Source organism: Ambystoma mexicanum, chromosome 5q, assembly GCF_040938575.1.
Source record: "Ambystoma mexicanum isolate Mex_15411 chromosome 5q, UKY_AmexF1_1, whole genome shotgun sequence".
NCBI classification, from domain to species: domain Eukaryota; kingdom Metazoa; phylum Chordata; class Amphibia; order Caudata; family Ambystomatidae; genus Ambystoma; species Ambystoma mexicanum.
Window position 1 is genome coordinate 97,978,576 of NC_090933.1, and position 20,176 is coordinate 97,998,751.

Genomic DNA, 20,176 nt, shown 5'->3' on the forward strand with positions numbered 1-20,176 from the left:
TACCGGTGTTCAGGTGCCATTGCTTCCAAAGGTCCTATGAAGTCGATGCCGACCTTTGACCACACCGCTTCTGGAATTTCTGTGGGTATTAGGGGTGCTTGGCGAACCTTGAGTCTCTTGTCGCTGTTGAGGCATTCATGGCAACGTTCTATCATGGATCGAATTTCCTGGTCCATGGATGGCCACCAGTAGGCTTCTCTCACTCTGCGACGGGTCATGGTGTTTCCCAGGTGGCCCGCGTGTGCTCTACCTAGGATGATTCTTCTCATTCCTGAGGGAGGAATAATCTGGTCTGACTTCATGATTATTCCCTCCGTTTCCGATAGTTCGTCCGACACCTTCCAGTAGGGTCTCATGCCCTCGGGTAACGCCTTTTCACTTGGCCAACCTTCCTTGGTCCATTTTCGGATCATGGCCATGGTGGGGTCTTTTCCATCTTCCTCTTCCCAGTGTCTCTCACTGAGTTCCAGGTACTATGGCGCTCTCACGTCCGTAATCGATGCCACTATGCTTTCTCCGTGGAGGAAAGTGGTGGCTTTATCCTTACCCTCCGGCAGTCTCGACATGCAGTCGGCTTGTGAATTTTTCCAGCCTGAAATATGCTGGATCTCAAACGTGTACTCTTGCAGCTTGGCTGCAATGCGTGCCAATCTGGGCGTGGATACTTTTGTGCCTCCCAGGCTAAGCATATGGATCAGGGGCTTATGATCAGTCATCAACTTGAATCTGGTGCCCCATACATATGTCCTGAAATGTTCCACCGCCCATGCGCAGGCCAACATTTCTTTTTCAATAGTGGAATAGTTCTGTTCCGCCTCTGATAATGCCTTCGATGCAAAGGCCACTACATGTTCGGTGTCGCCTTTCTTTTGTGTTAGCACTGCTCCCAGTCCATAGGCACTGGCGTCGGTGGTGACAACCGTTTCCCACGCGGGATTAAACGGTTGGAGGCATGGTGCTTCTACGATATGCTGTTTTATCTTCACCATCGCTGTCTTTTGGGGTTCCTGCCACACAAATTCCGAGTCCTTTTTGAGTACTTCTCGAAAGGGTGCCGTGGTTTCGGAAAACTTAGCTATGAACTTCGCATAGTACTCAGCCAGCCCCAGAAATGACCTTACTTCCTCTTTGCTGACTGGTTCCGGTGCTTTAATGATAGCTTGCATGAGATTCTGTTTGGGACTGATCCCTTTTTCTGAAATCTTATATCCTAAGTATTCAACTTCTTTCACTCTGAAGAGACATTTCTCATAGCGTAACCGCACCCCTGCTTCTTGTAGCTTGTTTAAGACCACTCTCAATGTGGCGTCGTGCGTCTGTTCATCCTCCGCATACACGAGGATGTCGTCCTGGAAGTACACAACGTTTTTAACTTTCTTCAGCAAGACGTCCATCATGCGTTGGAACGCCGACGCTGCCGATGACAACCCGAATGGCATTTTGGTGAATTGGTATGTGCCAAAGGGAGTGATGAATGCCGTGAGGGGTTTCGATTCGTCATGTAGCTGTATTTGGTGATATGCGTTCCTCATGTCCAGTTTCGAAAATATCCTGGCTTCTTTCATTAACAGAATGAGTTCATTTATGCTTGGAAGGGGGTAGTTATCGGTGATGACTTCCAAGTTTAAGCTGCGTAAGTCTATGCATACCCTGAGTTCCTTTGATTGGGGTTTCTTTATGAGCACGACGGGGCTCAGCCATTCTGATGCTTCGATCTCTTCTATGACACCCTCCATTTTCATCTTTTCCAGCTGACTTCTAAGGGTATCTCTTGCCGTGGCTGGTACTGGCCTCACTCGGTGCTTTACAGGGACAGCATTCCTTTTGAGTATTATCTTGTGGAGAAAACCCCTGATGTGCCCCGGCTCCTCTGAGAAAAGTGTTGGGTAGTCGCTTTTGACCACGTGTCCTCTCGTCACCTTGACTGACAGGACTTGTTCTTCAGTGCTGGGATCCAGTCTGATTTTCAGCTTGTCCTGGTCGTCCCACCCTAGCACTGCTGGGCCTTCATGACTGAAATAGACCCTGGTTGTGGTTTCCCTTCCTTTGAATTCAACTTTGGCTTTGATGTATCCTAGTAGTTCGACTGACGCCCCTCCAAACACCGTGGGTTTGTGCTTCGTTGTGAGCACTTGTACCTTTTCCTTTCCCACCATGTCCTTGTACGTGCGAAGGGGAAGGATCGTTAGATCGGACCCTGAATCTGCCATGACCCTGGTTTCTATTCCATCAATCTTGATCACGCAGTGGGGCTTCTCTCTCCTCGCTCTTGTGCTGTTAACCATGATGACCGTGGGTCTCCCTTCATCTTCGGAGGATGACTCTTTCTCCGGATTGCGATCTGCATTGAGGCTGGATACTTTCTTGTTACTCCACCGACACACGATGGAGAAATGGCCAATGCGTTTGCAAATGGAGCACTCCTTGTCTCTGGCTGGGCACTCCCTGTCAAACGCCAGGTGTTTCGTGCTGGTGCACCTGTGACACTTTAGGGGTTCTTTTCTGTTCCCTCTCCCTTCTTTCGTGTCAGCAGCCGGCCTCTCTTTTCTTGCATGGTAACCCACTGCTTGTATTTCTGCCGAACCCTGGGCCCCAGTAAGCTCCTTACGTCTTCCTGCCGTTTCTTCGACTGCCCTGGCGATCTCAATCGCTTTCTCCAACTGCAGTTCTTTTTCGACAATAAACTTATCTTGGACCTTCCGGCTGTTAGTGTGGACGACCAACATGTCACAAATGAGACTCTCCGCGTTGTTGCCAAAGTTACACAGCGCCGCTAATTCCCTCAGCTTGGTGACGTAATCGTCGACTGGTTCAGATATTTCTTGCTTTCGTGTGTAAAACCGTATTCGGTGGAGCACTGTGTTCTCTTTACTGGCAAAACTTTTTATGATTCTCCAGACAGCCTCCTTGAAAACATCGTCATTGTCGCCAGCCACTGGTATCGGAGTGAGACTCTCGAATATTCTCTGTCCTTCCACTCCCAGGGCATTTAATAGCATGGCCCTGCGCCTCGCCGCTGAAAACCCCGCCCCTCCTAGAGCCTCCACATATGTCGTGAATATGGGCTGCCATTGTGGCCATGGAATGGCAGGCCTACCTGGAGTTTGGAGAAATGGCGGCGGTGGCGTTGCTCCTTGCATGTTTTTCCGTGGGTTCTGGTGGTGATCCTCGTCGCCAATTTATGTTGTATAATTCTTTCAATAAAGACAGGAGCCTCTGATCTGGTGACGATGTATTTATTTACTTAACCAGTTTCATGCAGTATGCACCCAACATGTGTGCATTAAAGATAAAGGCCAACGGGCCTAAAGTGGCAGAGAGAATGCTGCAGGGATGATCTCAGTCCAAGCTGTCTCCCGAGCGGGCCCCGTAGCAGGAGGGCTATGCAGGACGCCCCTTATCGCGTCCTCCCGCTCGTCCCGTAGTGCGCGCGGAGCGCGCGGGGGCAGAGCTTGATCGGGCCGCGAGATCTCGCGAGAGCGCAGGCTCTCGCGATGTCTCTACAGAGATCTCGTGGATCCGAGATCTCACAAGCTTAGGTGCAGGAAGTGCACAGGGAGCCGTAAGCTCGGGAGACGCAGAGCGAAGGACCAGGAGGACGGTCGTGTCCCAGCGCTCCTCCTTTGAAGAGAGAAGCAGCTCCTGAGCTGCAACCTGGGACATAAGCAGGTTCCTCTACTTGCTGGGCGTTCATGCAGGAGCTGACAATAAGCCTCATGGGAGCTCGAGCAAGTAAGAGGGTGTAAATACCATATACTGTGTTACCAGTGCAGTGAAACTAACTGCACTGATCCAATAGGCCCTGAACTGTGAGAGCACCTGCTCCATGAACTGTGAGTACCAGCTCCTCGCCCCTGTTTGTGTAAAGTGTCGCAATAAACGCCTCAACCCCAATCCAGTGTCCTGTGCCCATTGGCGCCACCACAAAGGTGTCCACAAATTATCCAGCATTAAGTTATCAAAGTATTTAAAAACATCCTTCTTTTATACGATATCTGATCATCTAGGGCCGAGTATCAAAGGTCCGGCACATCCTGATAATTTCTCGTTTATGCAATTTAAAAATAGGTTTACTTGTTTGTCCTTCAACTTCATGATCCCGTACGACACCAGGCGTGGGAGGTCTTAAACAGCCGAGCCACATTTAGGCGCACGTTGTAAAGGGGCATTATACTTTTCCACAAGCCCCCAGCACAACATTGGTCTTAAGCCGGTGAAGCACAGAAAAAAATCTACCTGCCTCCCTGGCCAATAATTCTGCCATATAAGATTGCATACCCTGTGCAATTCCCGTTACAACGCTTTAATAAAGGCGAGGCATTATCTGCTAATTTGTGTTGGTGTCATTAAGACAATTTTACCGTATAGTGAAATGCTCATTTTTTACAACGTTCTACTCCAAGCTGGGTTTGTTCAGTGTTACACTTTACCATTCATTTCCCATGTCGGCTTGATTACAGCGCCCTCTGGTGGCAATGTAGTTTTTTGTGAATACTTTTATTTGCAATGCTAACACATCACTGCAGACAAGTAACTGATTGTTTGCTTTTCTTTTTTTTAATTTTTCTTCTTTAAAATATTTTTAGGAAGAACAGTTTGGCATGTATGCACTGTACAGCAAGAACAAGCCGCAGTCGGATGCCCTGCTAATTAGTCATGCGAATAACTTTTTTAAGGTAATATCAATTCAATATATTAATTGCATGTTTTCAATTCGTATAACTTTAGGCTCTAGTGAAGCAGAATTCAGAACATCATAAAAGCATTTTATTCGATTGACCATGTTTATAATTCATTCACTTATAACTGTTTCTGCGGCTTGTGAATCTGTTTAGACTAGATTTACATGGTTTCCATATTCTGCCATCTAGTGGTTGGTCCGAAGTTTTACAAAGTAAATGCTGGTTGTTGACAGGGGCGTGTCTGTCGAACTACCCCCCTCCTAAAAGTACATGTGCCCACACGTACTCCTTGTGTCTGTACCCTCAGGATGTGTTTTTTTTTTTCACCATTGGATGGTTGCAGGAGTACGGTGCTGGCGTTTAACTTTAGAAACCGACTGCGGCACCGCTTGGCGAGGAAAATATTTTTAAAATTTCACAACAACTCGTCCTGGATGCTGCGGCCAGCCGCCCGAGTGCAAACTAGAAGTGAGACACTTGCACTATTTAATTACATAAAAGGTGCATGGTGTAACATCTGGAAAGGTAAATGGCTACGTCTCATATACATTGCTGGAGATTTGTGACGGAATCAGTAGTCAAACCGAGGCGTTTTTGTTCAGCGGTAAGAAGTGAGAATGAATAGATAACTGGGAACTCTGGTACACTTTTACTTTATACACAAAGTCCCTGCCCCTCCTCCCCACCACCCACCCGCACCTGGAGTCGTCATGGACGAACCCCCATTTAAATGTGGCCCCAAGTGCAATACAAGGTTTGCCTGTGCAGACAGACGCCCACTCTGTGTGCCACCACTATCTCTCCAAAAACAGTTTACAGGAGCAGTATGCAGCCTGCCTAAGGTCTAAATCACAAACCTTAAAGATTAGTAGGTGGACCACCTGCGCTGTGCGGGCTAGTTCCTCATTAAGGACCTCAAGGTTTCTGCGTTTGAGACATAGGGGAAGAGGAGTCTGAAACCCTTGAAGAGGCAAAACAATTTCACAGAGCATCCCAGTTATGCAGTCTGGTACAAATTAGATGATAGTAACCATGCAGAATCCTGCAACACGGTCCCAACCAGATTTACATGCAATAACTACCGCAAAGAAAGATACAAAGCACCAACTTCCACATTTAATTGTCCTGCTTTATGGGTACGAGGATAGCTACCTAGAAAGCAGACATTATAATTGCTAATGCTACTCCACTGATGGCAAGATACACTAGGGCCCAATGGGGCGAAATGCATAATCTCATACAGGAAATGCCGGAGTCTACTATGACCAAGGCACAGGCAATCAAAGCACAACAGGCTGCCAATGCAAGTGTAAATAATAGCCTACATGCTGCAGAGGCAGCTGGAAGATGAGCAGCGGGAGCTGCAGTGAGGAAGAGGTATACGCGGCTTTGAGTCACAGGGATTAGGCTGCAGCACCAGGCAACCCTAATTGAAACAAGCCAGTGGATGATTTTTATTTAGAAAGGTTGCAGGCTAGGCCCCAGACAAAAGTAAAAAAAACCCTCTAAAGATCCTAATGGGGGGGGGGGATGCCGACTAAACCGTAACATCGCTTTCTCGATCCACCTCCCAACACTCCCTAGTAGGGGGAAGAACGTCTGCGTTCACCCACAAGTGGAAGGGGAGGTGACCGCAGACAAGTGGGTCATAGAAAAGGTGAAAAGGAAGCGCTGCATAGAGTTCACATCTCTGCCAAAGAAAATGTGCCCAAGAAATCCCTGACTCAAAAGGAACACCTCTTCCTGCTAGAAGAGGAAATAAAGAACATGCTATTGAAGGGGAAATGAAAGAAATACCAGAAAGGGAGCGACATTGAGGGAGCTACTCAACATATTTTCTTGTTCCCAAAAGAGACTGCAAGATGCGGCCTGTCCTTGACAGAAGGCATGCAAACCATTGCTTTAAGCCTCAAATTCAGAATCACTACTCTTCAGGAGGTAATTCCTTTACTAAAAACAGATGACGTCATGATAGAAATATATTTTATTTCTATGTTCCAGGGACACAAGAAATATCTCTGGTTCAAGCTAGGATGAAATCTGTCTTTTTATAGTACTCCCTTTTGGGATAGGGTTCGCACAGAATGTATTCAGAAAGGTGCTGGTTGTACTGATGACCCACCATCACAGATTCTCCTACTTGGCCGACTGGCGCATATATGGGAAGAGCGCCAAACAATGCATATAACACACTTAGGCTACAATTTTGTTACTATACGAACTAGGTTTTTCAATGAAGCATAGTTGTTGAAATCCAGAAAAAGTCTAGAAGTTTCTGATTGTGAATATGAAACCGAACTCGCTCTAGTTTTCCCATCAAGAAAGAGTGCAACTATTCCAGGCCCTACTTCTTCTTTATCAGCTACTAGCTGGGGTACCCGCCATTGTCCGTGTCCTGATCGAGTGGTGCCTCATGTGCCCTGGAGTATGTTGCTCTTATCCTCATGTTAGCAAGTCCTGCTTCGGTTTGCTCTGGCATCTCATTTGCACTGGAGAAATTTGCTCTTGTCCTCTGGGCGGCAAGCCTTGCTGCTGGTTTTGTTTTTCAGAAGCTCTTGATATATTGATTTTCGCTTTGCATCAGTTGGAGCTTTTCTAGGTGATGTTTGTTTTTTGTGCGGCATGTTTTAGTCACTCAATGGCTTCTGCACATTTGAGAAAATATACAAGAAAGATTGACTGTGCTCTCTTCTTGTGAATGAGCTTAAATAAACTGTAACCTTGCCATTTCCCATATTTGGAGTGGCATGTTGAAACAAATTTCCTTTACAAATGCATTAAACACTTTTCAAAGTGTATACAGTAGTAATACATTTCGAAGGAAAAACCAACACATCGAACATTTTGCTTCAGACACTTTTCCAAATGTGGCCTACCTACTGTAGTGAATCGGGGTGAGCATCAGTAAATGAAGGTGTCTACAGAGTACACTTTTTGCATCCAAACATAGACTACGATGTTGCCCGAGACAAAAGAGGAATCCATGCATAATTTGGTAGACGTGGGTTCAAGAGTGTTGATTTGTATAGCCGGACAAACATACATACACACATACATACATTCTGCTTTATATATAAAGACCAAAGTGCATTGCAAAAAGAAATTTCATGAAACTGTAAGGAATGAAGGAGCCCTGCATTTATCTCATTCTGTTAGCAAAACAAAACATGTGCTACTTTAATAAATGGAAGATATGTTTAATCTGGTTAAAAAACATGATGACGATAGACCCAGTAAACTAGTCAAGTCAACATAGTTTCATGTCTTGTGGAATTACTAGGATCATGCCTCTCCTCTAATTCAATTAAAATTAATCTAGCAGCCCTTGTAGAGTACATAATAGCTTATCACAAAGTTTCATCTAGGCCTTCATGAAGGGTATCAAACGCACCCACCCACCAGTGACTAATCAAGCACCAGAGTGGGATCTTACCCCAGTTTTACACGGTTTAATGTTACCACCATGTCAACCAATACATCACAACTCCTCAAAATGCCTCACATTAAAGGTAACGTTTCCAATAGCCGTTACCGCTATTAGAAAGATTAATGAACTACCATCGCCCCTTGCGAAGGCATCTTTTACTTTGGAAGACAACATCTGCAATACTCTGGACAAGCCACTAGATGGCGAAATCTGCATAGCATGTGATTATGAACAGAAAGGAGTTAAATCTGTGGGATCGATCTCCGACGGTGCGCTAATGACCACCCTAGAATAGTTCCAAAACCAAACCTGAAAACTAGATCCAAATGCCTGGCAGCGAGATAGACATGCCCCCTCAAACTTCCCACAAAGTTTGTAAATAATTGTGCAAAATGAGATTAAATTTTGGGGGAGTAGCTCGCGCTCAAAGCCAGTCTTTTCAATGTGACTATTAAAGTAGTTCAAACAAATGTTCCAAATGTCCAAATCGTGTAAGATGTGATGTTTTTATTCTTCAATAATAAGAAAAAAGCCAGCCGACACGTGTTTCGACCCCTGGTCGTTGTCAAGGCTGCACATTCATAATCAAACATAGACCCAATAATAATGTCCATTGCATTGAAAACATAAACACAAGGTCATAAAAATACTTATATTGCAAAAAAGTATGGAATTGGATGAGTCATACCAGATTATGTCACACGCCAGGCCAGGTTTGGAGGGTTGGAGTCAGTGGAGGATGAAAATTTGATTCGGAAAACCAAAGAAGGGAGAATTTCATTTAGCCTCCCATTATGTTAATTTCACATCAATGTTATGTCATTACATGGTTATAGAAAAAATATCCTTGCGACACCTTATGTGTCACACCTTATATCCTGTGATATATTGGTGCACAGTTGACCAGAATTTGGTGAGAGTGTGAATTATTCAAACAGCAGTACCCGATATAGACAGTATGATATATGTCTATGATAGATTAGAACCAAGTAAAAAATGTGAGCAAGAGATTGTCCCGTGAATAAACACTAAAATGCAGGTTTAGTGATTGTTTTGGTGAGTCAGGCCAAGGTGAAATGAATTTAGTATTGTAATGATATTGGATCTCATTGGATCTTACTCACCCTAAGGTTAATCCAGAGTCAAACTTCTTTTGGCATTTGTTGAATTTCATGAACCTCAGTAATTGTCAAATATGCTTCCAAATATGGGGACTATCAGTCGGTCTAAAATAAGGGAGAGTGGTTGTAGTAATCCACTACAAGGTGAGGCCGAAGTATGCAATTCTGTTTAGTGAGTTCTCTTACTTTGCTTTAAATATTGATGCTGTATTACTTTGAAACATATTGAAGACAAGATCTTAAAAGCTTGAATTTCAAAGGACCGTTTCTGGTATATGTTATATTAGAGGTCCTATGAGAAAATACAATTGAAAATAAAGAAAAAATCGAATTCAGAATAGTGCAATTTCTAGGTGAGTGTAGCATTTGTTGATGTTAATTAGTGGCTAAATTGTTGGTATGGCCCCTGAAGTGTAATGGAACAAAATTGAAATGTAAAGGCTAAAATTAAAACCTAGCTTGAGTATTAAACCCATTACTCTTATTAATGGCAACGAAGCCCCCCACAATGCACCTGCAAAATCTAATAAGACAATACTAAATTGAGTGGGCCATCAAATCGAGCATCAATTGAGAGATGGCCCCATTAATCTTTGAATAGCACCATTTGCCCCCACAAATATACTTGTTAAAATAAAGATTAAATGTAAAACGAGATATACCTTCATATTTGGGATTGTCCCATACACCAATTCAGAGGATGCAAACAGATTCGCCAGCCAGCATTCCTAATGCTGTATTTTGCTGCTATCGCGGCAAAACTGAAATTCAAAATGGCGCCCGCGACTTGATGACGTCACGCGTAAACGTAACGCGTGACGTCATCAATGTAGACATATGGCGCAAATGATCAGCGCAATATATTTACATCTATCAACATCACCCAGCGCAGTATGTATAACCTTATCTGTATGAGTCCCAAAATGTTTGGTTTGCCAAAATGATGATTAGACAGAATTCAAAATCTAGTTGATTCCCCAAATGTTGCATATTTATCACTACAATAAATACGTTATCAAACAATGTTGGTAAAATAATGGCAAATACCATTGTACAGATCAATGTATTGTCAGTGTCCAAATAGTAGGAGATGAAAGAAGATAATAGCTCTGTCATGAGTGCTTGCTTGAATACCTACTACAAAGTTGCCAGTATTAGGTGCTAATGATTAGAAGTGATGAAGCATCTTGTTATTATAACTTGCAGATCATTATGGTGTCAGCATCCCAGTTGTAGAAATTGAAAGAAGAAAATAGCTCCGTCAAGAATGCTCACTTGAGATACCTATTATAAGGTTGTTGGTGCCAGAATTAGATGCTAATGGTTCGGATTGGTGCAGCATCTTGTTATTGTAACTTGCAGATCAATATGGTATTATCCCTATTGAAGAAAATGAAGGAAGAAAATGGCTCTGTCAAGAATGCTCACTTAAGAAACCTATCATAAGGTTGTTGATAGTGTCCGTATCAGATGCTGATATTAATGGTTTCACTAATGAAGATCCAACTTGGTGAAAAATAGATTGGTCATATGGGAAAAATGGGCTCTTCAAGAGCAATAGGGTCCCTACACACATTCAACCAAATTCTTTGATTCTTAAATGACCATGGTGATATCTAATATCAGGTTACCGGAGTGTGATATGACACGACCTCATAAGGGTTGGTGTATCCAACCATGGTTCTTAACAACAATTAGAGGAACACATGCATTTCGTGGTCACAATTCAAACCCACTTGGGTACATCTCAAAAACATATTAGTTTACAATCCTGTTGCCTCAGTTTGAGCTTAACATTGCCTCCTCTTTTCCCTAACTTAGCCTTCATCAAACCAATAAAACGAATATCATTACTGTTGCTCATTTGATGACATTCTCGCCAATGAATGGCCAATGTCGATTTGGGATCATTGTTTCTCAAACTTGATAGATGTTCTCTAATGCGGACTCTTAATTGTCTAATTGTACTCCCTAAGTACAATTTACCACAGATGCATATAATGGCATATACAACATTACATGTTCTGCAATTAATGAATTGATTGATTTTGACAACAGTGCCATTCATATCTGTGAAAGATTGACAGTTGCCATGTGCATACTTGCAATAATTGCAGTTTACACATTAAAATAAAACACATTTTTCTTAAGCCAATTGCTGTCTGAGTCATCCACTTTAGTTTCTAGAAAAGGACTGAGCTTTTGTTTAATTGTCTGAGCTCGTGTATAGGTAAACTTGGGTTTGTCAGATATGATATCAAATCATTATCCAGTTTCAAAATATTCCAATGTTTTTCTACCAACCGATAAAGAGTAGATTAAAGGGATGGTCTAGTAAAAATGTTTATTTAAAAAATAGATAGGCAACATAAAAAAAAATACTAGCATTCTCCGTTTTAAAACTTCCTATGTAAAATCTTGAGATATTCAAGCTCAAAATTCGCAAAAGCAAGCACATGGGCGCATCCATTTTGTGAAATGGAGGCCCTCCTGTGCTGGCTTTTGCGGCACTAATGAAGGAAAAGCCAGCCAGCTGTAGTAAACAAAGGCTACCGCTCGGTGGCTTTCCCTTCATTAGTGCTGTAGGTGGAGGACGGGGACCGGAGACCAGAGCAGGAAAGCTGCAGCTGAATCTCGGTAAGTGCTATTTTTTTTTTTTTTAAAAAAAATAAACACTAGCTGCGGTTTTTTTTCTAAGTTTTCCGGGCTGGAGGAGCCCGGAAAACTTAGAAATAAAACCGCAGCTTTAAAAATATTGTATTTATGTTTGCGGTCGCTTTTGAAGAGACCGCAAACATAAATACAACGTTATTGTGTTGGAAAACGCTGCGGTTTTTCTTTCCAAGTTTCTCAGGCTGAGAAATGGGCTTATTTTCAATGACCAATATTATGTCCAAGCGAAAGGAGTTGCTATGGGGGCCAGATGTGCCCCCTCCCTAGCAAATCTATTCATGGTACAATTTGCAAGAGACAGTACGCATGTGTTACAATTTCTCAAAACATTGGAATGGGAACCGGACTACCTGTTGGCCACACTAGACGTAACAGCCTTATACACCAGCATAGATCACAAATTGGCAGTACTAACAATTGATTACACCTTTCGTGACTTCTCTGCATCCTATTTAGATCATGTGAATTTATTGAAAAGTTTTTTGCAATTTACACTTGACAATAATGTGTTTACTTTCAATGACCAATATTATGTCCAAGCGAAAGGAGTTGCTATGGGGGCAAATGTGCCCCCTCCCTAGCAAATCTATTCATGGCACAATTTGAGGATACACATATTTACACTAAAGTTAATTACAAGACCAATCTGATCGCTTGGCGGCGTTTTATAGACAACATACTTATTGTCTGGAAAGGAGATTTGGGGTCATTCAGTAATTTTGTGCAATATGTTAACAAGAATGATTTTGGGCTTACATTTGTGGGATCTTCAAGTGCAGATTCCATTGACTTTCTAGATCTGCATACATTTATTGAACATGGCAGAGTACAAACTAAGACCTTTCGTAAACCAACGGAACTAAATTCTGTACTTCTGGCACAAAGCCGCCATCAGCGCTCTACAATTAACAAAATCCCTTCGGGGAAATTTTATAGGACCAGAAGAAATTGTAAGAAGGACACATACTATAAAGAAGAAACTAGATTTCTGAGAACGAGGTTTTTGAGCAGAGGGTATAAATTGGAATGTATCAGTAAAGTGGAGAGCAACTATCAGAAATACAAACAATTAGATCTACTTGATGATCACCTCAGTGTGAAACCAGAATCGAAACACATCACAATTATTACTCAGTTTTCAAAAGATTCATCTACTCTTTATCGGTTGGTAGAAAAACATTGGAATATTTTGAAACTGGATAATGATTTGATACCATATCTCTCTGACAAACCCAAGTTTACCTATACACGAGCCCAGACAAGTAAACAAAAGCTCAGTCCTTCTTTTCTAGAAACTAAAGTGGATGACTGAGACAGCAATTGTCTTAAGAAAAATGTGGGGTTTTTTAAATGTGGAAACTGCAATTATTGCAAGTATGCACATGGCAACTGTCGATCTTTCACAGACAGTGGCACTGTTGTCAAAATCAATCAATTAATTAATTGCAGAACATGTAATATGTTATATGTCATTACATGTGTCTGTGGTAAATTGTACGTAGGGAGTACAATTAGACAATTAAGAGTCCGCATTAGAGAACATCTATCAAGTTTGAGAAACAGTGATCCCAAATCGCCATTGGCCATTCATTGCTGAGAATGTCATCAAATGAGCAATAGTAATATTTGTTTTATTGGTTTGATGAAGGCTAAGTTGGGGAAAAGAGGAGGCAATGTTAAGCTCAAACTGAGGCAACAGGAGTGTAAACTAATATGTTTTTGAGATTTACCCAAGTGGGTTTGAATTGTGACCATGAAATGCAGGTGTTACTCTAATGGTTAAGAACCACGGTTGGATACACCAACCCTTATGAGGTCTTGTCATATCACAATCCTGTAACCCGATATTAGATATCACCATGGTCATTTAAGAATCAAAGAATTTGGTTGAATGTGTGTAAGGACCCTATTGCTCTTGAAGAGCCCATTTTTCCCCCCATATGACTAATCTATCTTTCACCAAGTTGTATCTTCATTAGTGAAACCATTAATATCATCATCTAATACTGACACTATCAACAACCTTATGATAGCTCTGTCAAGAATGCTCACTTAAGAAACCTATTTTCTTCCTTCATTTTCTACAATTGGAATACTGATACCATATTGATCTGCAAGTTACAATAACAAGATGCTGCACCAATTTTAATCATTAGCACATAATACTGGCACCATTAACAACTTTGGAGTGGGTATTCAAGCAAGCACTCATGACAGAGCGATTATCTTCTTTCATCTCCTACTATTTGGACACTGACACTACATTGATCTGTACACTGGTATTTACCATTATTTTACCAACGTTGTTTGATAACGTATTTATTGTAGTGATAAATATGCAACATTTGGCCAATCAACTAGATTTTGAATTCTGTCTAATCATCATTTTGGCAAACCAAAAATTTTGGGACTCATACAAATTAGGTTATACATACTGCGTTGGTTGATGTTGATGTAAATATATCGCGCTGATCGTTTGTGCCATATGTTTACATTGAAGACGTCGCGCGTCTACGCGTGACGTCATCACGTCGCAGGCGCCATTTTGAATTTCAGTTTTGCTGCGGTCGCAGCAAAATACAGCATTAGGACTGCTGGCTGGTGAATCTGTTCGCATCCTCTTAATTGATGTATGAGATCAATCCCAAATATGAAGGTATATCTCATTTTACATTTAATCTTTATTTAAACAAGTATATTTGTGGGGGCAAATGGTGCTATTCAAAGATTAACGGGGCCATCGCTCAATTGATGCGCAATTTCATGCCCACTCAATTTAGTTTTGTCTTATTAGATTTTGTAGGTGCATTGTGGGGGGCTTTGTTGCCATTAATAAGAGTAATGGGTTCAATACTCAAGCTAGGTTTTAATTTTAGCCTTTACATTTCAATTTAGTTCCATTAGACTTCAGGAGCCATATCAACAATTTAGCCACTAATTAACATCAACAAATCCTACACTGACCTAAAAATTGCACTATTCCGAATTCGATTTTTTCTTTATTTTCAATTGTATTTTCTCATAGGACTTATAATAACATATACCAGAAATGGTCCTTTGAAATTCAAGCTTTTAAGATCTTGTCTTCAATATGTTTCAAAGTAATACAGCATCAATATTTAAAGCAAGGTAAGCGATCTCACTAAACAGAATTGCATATTTCTGCCTCACCTTGTAGTGGATTACTACAACCACTCTCGCTTATTTTAGACCGACTAATAGTCACCATATTTGGAAGCATATTTGACAATTACTGAGGTTCATGAAATTCAACAAAAGCCAAAAGAAGTTCATGACTCCGGATTAACCTTAGGGTGAGTAAGATCCAATATCATTACAATACTACATTCATTTCACCTTGGCCTGACTCACCAAAACAATCACTAAACCTGCATTTTAGTGTTTATTCATGGGACAATCTCTTGCTCACAATTTTTTACTTGGTTCTAATCTATCATAGACATATATCATAATGTCTATCGGGCACTGCTGTTTTAATATTTCACGATCTCACCAAATTCTGGTCAACTGTGCACCAATATATCACAGGATATAAGGTGTGACACATAAGGTGTTGCAAGGATAATTTTTCTATAACCACGTAATGACGTAACAGTGATGTGAAATTAACATAATGGAGACTACAAAACCTGCCACATTGCTCAATGTAATTCTCCCTTTTTGTTTTCCGAATCAAATTTTCATCCTCCACTGACTCCAACCCTCCTAACCTGGCCTGGCGTGTGACATAATATGGTATGACTCATCCAATTCCATGCTTTTTTGCAATATATGTACTTTTATGACCTTGCGTTTGTTTTCAATTCAATGGACATTATTATTGGGTCTATGTTTGATTATGATTATGAACAGACACAAGCAACAGACGCGCTGTTACTAGGTTATATGTTCCTGCAGCAAATGTGGCACGTCACTGCCCATGCCGGGCACAACAGATCCCTTTGAGGCCAACTCTGAAAAAGTACTATGAATTTGACCTAGTTTTCCTTTTTTCCAAGATTGCATACCTTTACATGTATTCATTTACGTTTATATTTTGGTTGGTGTGTCTGTGAGCAAGCATTTGTTTAACGAACAGGACCTGGAGCTTTGTGCAGTTGGAAGATATTAAGAAATATGTGCACAGTGGGCATACCTCCTCTGGAAATGTAGGTAGTACATGTGTGGTAACCTTAGCGTATTCAACAATTGCATTACGTAAGTGTTTGGAGCCCTCATTGAACAACTCGGTGTCGGGGGTGTAAATGTGTCCACCTTTCACATTTAAACCGTGTGTTTACAATATTTGAGTGCAGCCCCATGGCTTTTTTAAACATTTAACTGTACGGTATATGTCTTGTAAAGGGGCAGATGAATATGCAGGTTACACCCTCCACCCTTCTCAGATGAGTATGCAAGTACAGCTTCCCATCCTTACCCAGTATCGTCCAGTGGAGAAACGATACCAGCTGAAACAGACCTACCTCCTGAAAGAGTCTAGGGGTGAAAGATGAAACCAACTAAGAGAATGAAGTTGTCGTTATGAATAGAATAGATGGTGTGACAAAACGGAAAAAACGTTAGTTGTATGAACGTTAAAGTGAGCATTTAAAGCAACGACCCCCTGAAATATAGCTAAAGCCACCTTAACTTTGCGACCCCTGTTGCGCAGCCTATGATCACAATGACATCACAGATCACTTACCTGATGACCTCACTAATTACATGTTGTAGGAGAACACTGATAACATCACACATTGCATCACTGATGACCTCACTGGTGATAACACGAATTGCATTGTATATAACAGATTAAGCAGATTAAGTCAATAATGGCATTAGACATAACATGATTAATAAGGTGGCTCATAAAAACTTATCTTAATAACAATTTAGGCCATGGACTTGGCCATGATGGAAGGCTGTGGTCACTATCCATCACCAAACACCAAAGCTAGTGATCAATTAGTGTTGCAAAATACCAATGTCCATGGTTAAAAGCTATGCCTAGTCGCCTGTTGCTGTATTAAATTATACAGAGGGCAACGTTGAAAGCTGCAGTCAGTGGCCATGGCTGAAGGCCAAAGGCTGTGTCCACTGCCTAGTATTGTTTTGAAGAGCATGGCTAGTGGCTTGTTAGTGTATATAATCTACAGTGGGCACGGCCGAAGGCCATAGATATGGGCTGGTTAGTGTTGTATAATACAAAGTGGCCACGTCCAAAGTCCATTGCTTATGGCATGTTAGTATTTTAAAATATTCAGTGGACTTAGCCAAAAGATGTACAAACTGCTCATGGTCAAGGGCCATGGCTAGCGGCCCATTTATATGTTAGAGTAGATAGTGGGCACAGCCAAAGATTGCGGCCACTGGCCAGTATTGTGCTAAATCCCATGGCTAATGGCTGATTAGTGTTTATAATATACAGTGGACACAGCTGAAATCTGTAGCCACTGGTAAAGGCCAAAGTCTTCGGTTGGTGGCCTATTGGTGTTTTCAAATAAACAGTGCACATGGGTGAAGACGGTGGCCAGTGTCCATGACTGAAGGCCATGATTAGTACCCATTCATATGTTAAAATATATTTGGCCATGCACACTGACCATGGCTGAAGGCCACCGTTAATTCAGTTTACTGTTGTAATGTAATTGGTGATGTCATCAGTGATGTCATAATTGTGATCATAGGCTGCGCAACATGGAGCGCGAAGTTACGGTGGCTTTTGCTGAATTTCAAGGGCATTGTTGAGTTAATTTCTCACCTTAACATCCATGCAACTAATGTTTTTCCTTGAATTTCGAGGGCTTTGTTATTCCATAGATTTTTCCCGCACATGGCTAGTGGACACGGCCTATGGCTGTGCCCACTTTATATTTTAGATCACTCAGACATTCATCAATCCCAAACTGTTCTGACAATAGTATTGTTATGTTTAAAATATTGCAGGCTTTGCTTAGCTTCAAAGCGGGACTGACTCTGCTTAGCTTCAAAGCAAGGAAAGGGCCGGCCTGTTTCTCCAAGTGGTGTTGTAACTTTGGTTAATTTATCAGGCAACATGGCCTGAGGGGTGCTGGCCCCTTCCTCACTTTGAAGCTAAGCAGGGTCTGTCCTGGTTACTGCATGGATGGGAGACCTAGATGGCTATGTGATTTATTTATTTATTTCACCCTGACGTCACTATAGCTGTAAAAATATTTTTTTCAAAGAAAGAAACAAAACTCTAATCACGGTTGCGGAACTACACATCCCTCGGTTATCTGTAGTCCTTTATAGCCTCGGCTATAGCCGCGAATATCGGAAAAAACGTCTGAAAGAAATGCAAACCTGCCACTCCAGACTCTCACCGAGTGCCCCCCTCCTCTATGCCAGCTCACCCTCTCCCCAGATGGCCTCCTCGCCTCCTATGCTCTCTCCCTTTCCCCCCACAACACACGCTATTTCTGTGACGAAGTTTGCTTTGAGATGTTGGCTTTTCGAGGCTATAACTTCGCTACAGAAAGCTCTGTGCTGCAAACTCAGTCCCTAGACCCCTTCCAACTCCCAATTTTCACTTGGGGCCCTCTAGCCACCCCCACCTCTAGCCTGATGGCATTTGCATCTTTTTGACCTGCAAATGTCTTTTTTTCGTATGTTTCATTTTCCCATAACCTTGAATATCTCTCACATTGAGAGAAAAACAAGATTGCGGCTGTTTCATTTATACAAAACCCTGGTTTGCGTAATTTACCTGAGATATAGCTATTTATTTTTGAGAAGGGGCACCCCCTTCTCTGTCGAATATTTAAAAAACAACTGCACAGAATAACCCCAAGCCAGGCATGGATCGCGAGTTAACGCTTCATGCCCAAGTTGTTTTGGACCTGGTCCATATCCGTCCAGCGGTTTGGGCTGTGTGCTTTGGCAAAAATTGATCTTGTTTGTGTATGGGAAAATGAATGGGAAGTAGGCCGCAATTTTTGAAAAATATTGTCGTCTTAATACATTTCTAAATTTTTTTAACGGATCTTTATGAAACTTTGCAGTCTGGTGGGAGGGGGAGCGCAAGTCCCTAATCACTTTCGAAATTTCTGTCAAATACGTTACTCGAATCAAAATGTATTAACAATAGAATTGTAAGGGGTTCCTTTGGGAGTCTGACTCACCTTAAATATAGGGCGGCTATCGCCGCCCTTTAACATATATAGAATAACTTGATGACTATGCACATGCACGCGAAGTTACACACAGCAAACACAAGTGCATAGACTTGAAGAATACTCGCACATAGACATAAGGGACATGCACGTAGACGCGAAGAACATACACGCGTATATATGCAGCCCTCAAAATATTAACATGAAAGAGATGCAAGGCACAACATGGCGAAGAATGAACCTATGCGCAGCCATTTTTCTAAACGCAGAGGTCGCAGCAGATCTCAGAATTAGCAAGGTCTCAGAACCCAAGATGCTGACTTTACAAAACGCATGTATTCTAGAACTCGTGCAGAGCTCAGACAGTAGCTCACGGCCAGAGCCAAGGTCAGAAATAAGGAAGAGAGTAATGGATGAAAGGGATGCAGGCACAAGATAACAGTTCCCAGGACGTGAAGCAGTAGACTCCCCAGTCAATTAATTTTAATAAGAGTACAAGCAACCATTGATGCCCAGGTGCATGTGATCAGCAAGCCAGAAGACTTCATAGAAAAGTAACTGACTGGTGTCCCCAGTGGCTGCAAAGAACACATGTACATTAGAATTGGAAATATGGCAGACTGTAGAAGTCTCATCACCCACTTGTGTGTCTCTCTCATATATTGACACCTCTTCAAAGAGTCCAAGGTTGGTAAGCTAGATGACAACCAATAAGAAGTTCCTTTGCCACACTGCCTTTGATTGATAAGCCTTAGAAGTAGTATCAATAGTAGGGTGGGTCAAGGCAATACAGAGCCATCAGATAAGTATCATCCAATGAAGTTACTAACCCCTATATATCCTATACATAGTTTGAGCCATTAACCAACCCCACTTCCCCGTAGGTTTTGTAAATAGTGTAATGTGATGCTTGCAGTCGTTGGATATACAAGAGCTATGAGATTAACTGCTTGCATGCTGTACCGACTTGTATTTGCTGCGTCAATAAAGCGGGGTCTGGACTTGTACCTGAGCCTTCCATCATTGAGTATTATTTTGACTAATTGTGTGATGCTGGACGCACCTTTACAATTTGCTCTGGTCAGCATATTTAGACATGTGTGCTATTCAAATCTTCAACATCAGGGCCTTCTGTACCAA

General features: G+C 41.9%; 1 protein-coding gene across 4 annotated transcripts in view; it reads left to right on the forward strand.

Annotated features, from left to right (window-relative positions):
* Nucleotides 1-20,176, forward strand: part of PLEKHG4B (pleckstrin homology and RhoGEF domain containing G4B) — a 646,071-nt gene that overhangs the window by 523,323 nt on the left and 102,572 nt on the right. For all 4 annotated transcript variants that reach the window (XM_069620594.1, XM_069620595.1, XM_069620596.1 and 1 more), the window contains one exon: nt 4,587-4,676. In XM_069620594.1, the coding sequence (XP_069476695.1) occupies nt 4,587-4,676 (90 nt within the window). The remainder of the gene's footprint in view (nt 1-4,586; nt 4,677-20,176) is intronic.